This window comes from Hemicordylus capensis, chromosome 2 (genome assembly GCF_027244095.1).
Source record: "Hemicordylus capensis ecotype Gifberg chromosome 2, rHemCap1.1.pri, whole genome shotgun sequence".
NCBI classification, from domain to species: Eukaryota; Metazoa; Chordata; class Lepidosauria; order Squamata; family Cordylidae; genus Hemicordylus; species Hemicordylus capensis.
Genome location: NC_069658.1, coordinates 199,655,310 through 199,663,175, shown reverse-complemented (window position 1 = coordinate 199,663,175; position 7,866 = coordinate 199,655,310). Strand labels below are relative to the sequence as shown.

The window sequence follows — 7,866 nt, the reverse complement described above, 5'->3', positions numbered from 1 at the left end:
CAAGAGTGCACAGAGAGGCTGCTTGTGCCTTTAAGAGAGGTGGCTGTGGCTGCAAACTTCCCGAGTGTTTACTGGGGGTGATAAAGAGGCCTTTGTTTCTCTGTATGAGTAGGATGGCTCCTTGGAGAGGGGGTGGGGGCCCTTCCATAGCAGGTGGAGGTGAGCAGGGGATGCTTGGATGACTTGATTACTCCCTTCAAACATTTATACCCTCCCTTCCGACTGGTGCTTAGTAAGAACCAAGGGCAGGGGGTGAGCCAAGGAGGGAGATTTCTACCAGGAATTACTCCTATTCCTAGAGACACTGATCTCTGATAGGGCAACGTGCCCCATGGGCCCGGGTGAACCGTGATGATTTTGATACCTAGCAGCCCATGACAGTTTCCCATCCACAACTATTGGCAAGGCCCAGTCCTGCTTAGCTTTAGCGACAGAACTAAATAACACACATTTAGATCATCAAGAAAATAATACAATCACTTTTATTTTGCATAATTTATTCTGCTTCTCATAAAATATGCTTCCATTGATTGACACATACAAAACCACTAGAGGCACTTTAGGTATAACTCACCTCAACCTCCGTCAGGCAGGATTCACCATATTATAATGGAATCTGCAGTGCAACAGAGAAATACAAACAACATCTCCCCAATATGTTGAGAAGATAGGCATTTTAAACATTCTTAATCGTCTTCTTAAAGAACTCAAATGTACAATTGTTAAACTTCTAGCATAATAAATAACATAACTTAATTTAGCCTTTTGATTGAAGGACCAGAAGGCAGCATAGTTTAAGAAAGTAAGCAGTTTTTTAAAAAGGACTCATGAAACTCATCAAGGTACCTTCTGTCCCTGGTAAAATAGTGCAAGGTGTTTTCTTAAGACTAGACTGTTAAAAGAACAAGACTTGCTGATAACAAATCAGCATGGCTTCTGTAAAAGGGAAATCCTGTCTAACCAAATATTTGAATTATTTGAATGCCCCCCTCCCCCCCCCAATGTAGATAGGGGTGATATATTTACACTTCTAAAAGGGTTTTGGCAAAATAACTAACTGAAAGTTTATGAACACATTTCAGAAGTCATGGGATAAGAGGACCTGTCCTAACACAGATCAGTAACTGGTTAAAGAACAGGACACAGAGTATAAGAGTAAAAAAAAAAATCAAAAAAAAAATCAAGTATTGCATCAGTAATGCAGGAATGCTGCAATAGCACAAATGCAGCAGAAGATAAATCGCACAAGGAATACATATTAACATATCCTGAATGCGTACTTTGCATAGGAATATTAACGCAGTAATCTAGCGCAGTGATTCATGCAGCCCAATCCTATGTATGTTTACTCAGAAGCAGTAAAGTGCTCACGGGATTGTAGGCTCAGACTGGCACTCTGGTCATCGCATTGCCGAAGCTGAATAACAAACACACTCTCCTCTCCAAAGAATGTGTGCAGCCCAGTCAAGATGGAATTAAAACCATTATGCATGGCTTAATTCCCTGGTATTCTTGAAGAGGTCATGGTGGTTGACACATAGATATAACAAATTGCATTATCGCTGTTTATAGTTGTAAAAAAATACATATAACAAATGCATTATTGCTTTTTATAGTTGTTTTAAACAGAAAAGGAGCTTGGAAGTCGTCAAACACTGTTTTGCACCATGTAATGCCATGCTAGCAATGCCTACAACATGCTGTACGTAGCCACCGTTGGATGGCAGCCACCCATAACACCTGTTTTGTAGGTTGCCTCCTTTATCAGGCTGCACATTTATGACGCAGCTGTAGTCAGAGGATGGGTAGGCTGCGTGGTCGGGATAGCAACACTGCGTCAAAATGTCTGCAGCCTGCTTGCCATGAGCAGAGAAGGGGGGAAACCAAGGCCTGGAATGCAGGCCTCCCATTCTGGGTCCTTTTCCCACCCTGCTCCGCCAGCCAGAGTCACATCTCTCAACACTGCCCACCACAGGAAGGCAGTTACTGTGGTTTCTGCGGCTCCTCCCGTCTCTTTCTGCCATATGGACAACTCAAAACCCTCAGGGGCTGGACCTATTTCTGGAGAGTCCCTGTAGACGTCTCTGCACAAAGTCAAGGAATTTGGGCCCATATCATCCAGAGCGGAGGGCTGTCCTTGTCAGGGGGCATCAGGCCCACATTTTAGGACAACAGGTCATCAGAAAACACCCAGAGGTGGGGTGACTCTGGCAGCGGTGTGATACTATGGGTTGGGAGGAATCCACATTTGAAAGTATACTGCATGGACATCCAACTGATGCCTCATGAGTAGGGCTGCCACTTTTCCCCCTGGAAGGTTCCTTCCTGTCTTGGCAGATATTCAGGGTATGGACATCCTCCATGTGGGGAGCACTTTCTACCTGCTGAGAGGCACTCTTGTTTCTTGACTCATTCCTGCAACACACACCAGACCAAATTCAGACCAAGCCCTTGCGGCCACACAAGGAGACAGGAACGGCCTAAAGAGGCCATACAAGGCCAAAGCAGCACCTGGAAGAGGCCCCAGTCCAACCCTCTCTAGCCACTGAGGCCACTCCCCACAGTCTGCGGGATATTATGAAACCAACAGAGGAGGAGGGGAGGCAGCTGGCAGGGCCAGGAAGGAGCCTTGGGTTGAGTTATCAGCTCCTTGCAAGGCATCCGCCTTCCTAACTTCCTGTGCAACTGGCTGACAGGCTTCAGTGGCAGTTATTCCTAAGCCAGACACTTCCCCCCACCAACAGTCAGGGTCCCCCAGAGACCCATTTGAATACTCTCCCCACATCATACTCAGGAGGTGGGGGCTTCCCCCCACCCCCGCAAACACTATGACCTTTAATAGAGAAAGGAAAATCCCTAAGGCTACAATCCGAGGAGCAAGTCCATTCAAAACTGTGTAAACATGGGTAGGAGAGGGCTACATGGATCCTCATTTCCCTTTATGGTTGTCAGCTTCAGTTCCTAAGATGGTTCCTTTCAGAGTGGAACACAAATTTGTGCCAAGTGTGGCTTCTCCCATCACAATAATGTGACGGGGAATGCCACAGTTAAATGTTTCTTTCTATGCTACTGCCAGTTGTACTTGATCTTCATTTTGATTAACTGCCTGACCTCATTGCTCCAGTGGTGGCTGCCGAGACTCCTGTCCCAGTGACTGCGTTTGCACCTGATCATGAACAGCATCACCCAAAATCTGGCAGCCACGCTGGGCAGCAGGTGCACAGGGTGATCCACCTCACAACTGCATTGAGAAAGCACTGCTCTACACGAATGCAGCTGCTGGCAAAACATGCATATCTCGGAGGTTCACATGTTTAGGGTTCATATTGACCTGGTGCGCACAGACACGGGTGAGGATGTGTGGGCTCTGAATGGCACGTCCGTGCATGATACACATGTGGATTTGTGAGGTCTGGTTGATACACGCTTGTACGGTGCACATGTACCCGTGTATGCATATGGGACTCAATAGGAAGTCCATAGGAAGAAAAGATTCCAACCTCTGTCCCGAGAGCAGCATATGAAGTGAACTCCAGATAGCCCTGTGGCTAGTGAGGTAATTTAGTGAGACCCAGGCTAGACGTGGAGGACAGTCTTAGCAGCCGAGATGTAAAGGAGGAGCCTCCCCACTCATTAGTCAACCGCCACAGGCGTGTCTACTGCCTTGTAGCGGATCAGGAAGTAGGGGTAGCACTGGCAGCTCTTGAAGATGACAAAAATGCTGGGGTCGTCAACATTATTTGTGCAAGAATCAAACCAAACGGAAGCCTGCTTACGTTGCTGCCTGCCTAGTTGCAAGGACCCTGTCAGTACCTTAGTCAGGAACATGTGGCGCACATGGTCCTTGGCTGGTGAAGCATAGTTGTGCGAGTAGGACGCATCCTTAGCAAAATAGCAGCCTTTGCCATAAACTGTGCCATGCAAGCCTGCCAAGTTGGGATCAAAGTTCACAGTGCAGATAGACTGTATGTGGGCAGCACCTGTACCGTGGAAAAGATGCCTCTCGAGGGGTTTTGGGTCCTCTAGCGAGCGACGTTGAGCCATAAACTCCTTCTGCCTGGTGGGAAAGAGAAAAAGGAATCAAGGAGGCATTCATATCCATGGGTTGAACCCCATGAAGCCTCCTTAACCCCAAGTATCTGAACTGTAATCACAGCGCAATAGGGCTGTCTAAACAGACATGGGAATCCTACACTGAGGAGCAGAGAGACGCGGCAGCGTGTATGGACAGGGGTTGGGGGTGGTGGTAAGAGTTCAAATCTCCAGTCAGACTGGAAGCTCAGTGATGACTTCAGGGTTGTCCCCCCAAGGCCAGCCCAGGGCTGGGGGCGCCTTAGGTGAAGTCTAACTTTGGCGCCCACCCAGGCAAGAAGTGCAGAGCCCCGGTTTTAACTCAAGCCACGCAGACTGCCCATTTGCTGGGACTGGAGAGAGTTCAGGATGGGGGAGAACGCAGAGCAAAGCAAGGCAGGGTTGGCTTTGCTTCCTCATTCTCTCCGCCCCCTCCGCCACTACCCCTCTGCAGAGGAAAGAGAAAGGGCACTCCGGGCAAGCCAGAAATGTCACTGGTTGCTTAGAAGGGGAAAGGGAGGCATGTAGCATCCTATGTTGGTGCCCTAGACAACCGCCTAGGTCTGCCTAGAGGACAGGCTGGCCTTAAGTCCGCTCCCTTTCAGTCTCACACCACCCATATATCCTGCCACACACTCTTTGAAGGAATGTGATAAATATTTCTCAGGGGCTCTGCTTCATAAAACACACTTTCAATGTTCATCTCCAAAAGCAACCACATACAGCAATGCATACAGTGGCCCTGTCCCACTCTGCTCATCACCTTGGCTGTAGTCAGAACAGCATATCCCTATCAAAGCATATAGGTGAGCATATCCCTATGACAGGCTTAAAGTGGCCAGCCTTAAATCATTATTTCCTATCCTTGAGAAAACTCTGGGAATTTTAGCTCTCTGCTGGGGCTAGGAATCTCTTAACAGAGAATTCTCAGCACCCTTACCAAATTGCAGCTCCCTGAATTCTTTGGGGGAAACCATGGCCATTAAATTAACATCAAACCAAAACAGACCATAAACATGGCTCTCCCAGGATTCCCAGAAGCACAAGAGATGGTGGTGGTTGCTCTTTTTTGTGATAATGAAAACAGAACCTGAGGTTCAGAGCAGCAGGGATTTTTGCTAAGAAGCTGGATGAGAAAAGACCCATTTCATTCCTTCCACAGGGGATTGGAATCACACATTTAACTCCCAGGTAAATGAACCATAGCAGCTGTCTTAGCTGGGCCTTGGCTCATCCAGCAGATTGTAGCCACAATAGGGCAACAGGTACAGTTCTTGGGTAGCAAAGAAAGGACTGAGGGTTTATTGTCTGTAAACAGCCCAGGGCTACTAGATGGGATAGCACAGAAATGAACAGAACCGAACAATTCAATTATATTATATAAGAATACCAGAGGTTTGTGGGACACAGCTGCTTTGGGGACATAGAGCAGCAGCACTGCGGGTGGGATTTTGGCAGTTAAATGGCAAGAAGGGAAACAGCTAAATTCCCCTTCTAGTGGTTCTGATCAGGACTGGGCCCCTGCAGCTGTTCTTCCTAAAACAAAAAATAAAACAGGTGCCTCTGGTTGGAAGAGGCCTTTTAACAATGCATTCCAGCAAACGTCTGGTTTGGCCGAGGGTCAGTGGTTCAGCTCTCACCTCATTAGTGGACTCAGTGGGTGACCTTCGGCAAGCCAGCTCTCTCAGCCTCAGCCTCTCATTTTGGGACGGAAAGACAGGCCTACCTTACAGGGCTGATACCGAAAACACCGTGATGATATATATAAAATAGAAGTGCCTGGTACTTCTGGCCACTTCCGGCCGAGGACGGCAATGGGGCAGCAGGGAGGTATGCTGCCGCCTGAGGAGCGCCGGCGGGGGATATGTGGCAGGAGGGGTAAGTGCACCCTCCCCAGACCTTAAGGAAGCACCCCCACCGCCTCCAAAATCTGAAACGCCTCCGGTGGCCAAAACGTTTCGGAGACTTCGATAATGGCCTCCGGAACGTTTTGGGCACATCCTTACTAAATACAGTGGCAGACATCTAGACTAAATTACTTCTGTGTAGCCCTGTTGAAATTAGGTAGTCTTTCGGAGTAACTCCGGAGGAGTAAGAATGAGTAACTTAGCCTGAATGTCCTTCAACGCTCAAAAATGAAAGTGTGTGCGTGTGTGTGTGCACACAAACACACAGAAATTTAAGACTGTCCAGAGCATGGAAATGTTTAGCTGCAACCCTGCTGTCGAATCCTTAACACAGTGAGTAAAGCAGCTTCTGTTGATCCCATCTCTCTCAACCAGTGTTTCCTCTAACAATGATTCCCAGATTATGTTGACTACAACACCCATAACCCCCAAGAATAAGCCATTGAAGCTGGGGATTCTGGGAGTTGCAGTCAATAACATCTGGGAATCCCTGTTAGAGGGAGCACTGCTCTCAACCCTGGTACTGGGAATTCCTTATTCAAAGTTCAAAGCAGAACTATAGTAACTAGGTTTCCCTAGCCAGACAGAATGACTGTTAAGCCAGACTTCAATGTAGATAGGTCCTGAAGAGCTAACAGACCTGAAGGTCATTCACACGACCAGCCCTAGAGGGGTAGGACAGGGCTACCCCCAAGTAGGGTTGGCCATGTGAAGCACAAGGATCACTCCTGATCTTGCTGCTCTTCTCCTGGGTAGCCCTGATTTTCAACCTGGGCTTATAATGAGGAAGGAGCACAAGCGTGTGCCTCCTACCTCACTAGTCGGTCATGTGGGTGATAGGGCTCCCAGCAGCCATCTTAACCATAGAGACAGGGGGAAGGAGTGGCCCAGCAGTAGGGAGGTTTCCTAATGCACCACACTGCGTGTGCAGTGAATTGTGGGATAGCTGACAACCCCGCTTGCTTCCTTCCTGCTCCCAATCATTGCTGGGCTCTCCGCAGTACCAGTTATGTGGGTGTGGCAGCGGAGCCCAGAAGTGGCTCCGATTGTCTGGGGGAAGGTGGGTAGGCTCCTGCCTTCCCCACAACCCTCCCCACTTTGGTCATGTGAATGACCCTACAGTTTCAGACAAGTTCTGAAGGGCAGGCACAGCCTGAGGGGAGAATATATCAGGGACTTTGTAAAGTCACCCAAACTTTCAAAAGCAAACCACCAGGAAGATATTGCCATGATATGCCACACTTCTTACCTCACATACGCCTGCCAGAGATGGTCGTTCCGTATGCGATAGATAGCCAGCACTAACATTGTCTTCTCCGACATTGTGGCATGGAAGAGACGGCTCACCGTTTGATAGGCCATCTCTGCCAGAGTAATCTCTACCATTGTAAAGGCAGTGCCCTCTTGGGGTGGTGGGATCAATGCAGCAGCAGGATAAGACCCACAATAGAAATTCTGAGGGTCCTCCCCATGGATGGTTTTTGTGTGAGATGACGCAATGGACCTGGCAGGAAAAGGAGACAGGAACAGCTAAGCTATTAATAAATAATATATGTAGTCTGTGAAAAATAAAACAAAATAATCCCATTTTAGTGGTATGATTCACTAACAAGAATTAAGTATACTACAACCAGCAGACAAGTATTTAACTGCTTTTTTTTTTTTTTTACAATTAATATGTGAAGTTTTCCTCATGGTAAAGGCTCCTAGTCTTCTGCAATTCTCCTTTATGCCTCTCCTCTCTCTCCTCTGAACCACTCCCTCTTCCAGCCCTGCTTTTCAAGCCTCACCCAACCTTCTGTTGTTGCCTTCTCCTCCTCCTTCTTTTTAAAAGAACTATTTTTATAGCACCATTTGGGTGCATGGCACAGAATGAGAAGATGGCTTC

General features: G+C 47.8%; 1 protein-coding gene across 3 annotated transcripts in view; it reads right to left on the bottom strand.

Annotated features, from left to right (window-relative positions):
• Positions 1-458: 458 nt before the first annotated feature.
• Positions 459-7,866, bottom strand: part of LOC128344582 (protein mono-ADP-ribosyltransferase TIPARP-like) — a 34,788-nt gene continuing 27,380 nt past the window's right edge. For 2 of the 3 annotated variants that reach the window (XM_053295016.1, XM_053295017.1), the window contains exons 6-7: positions 7,228-7,482; positions 459-4,057 (exon numbers count right to left, since the gene is read on the bottom strand). In XM_053295016.1, the coding sequence (XP_053150991.1) occupies positions 3,634-4,057; positions 7,228-7,482 (679 nt within the window). In that variant the 3' untranslated portion in view covers positions 459-3,633. The remainder of the gene's footprint in view (positions 4,058-7,227; positions 7,483-7,866) is intronic. The other variant, XM_053295019.1, reaches the window with a different exon arrangement.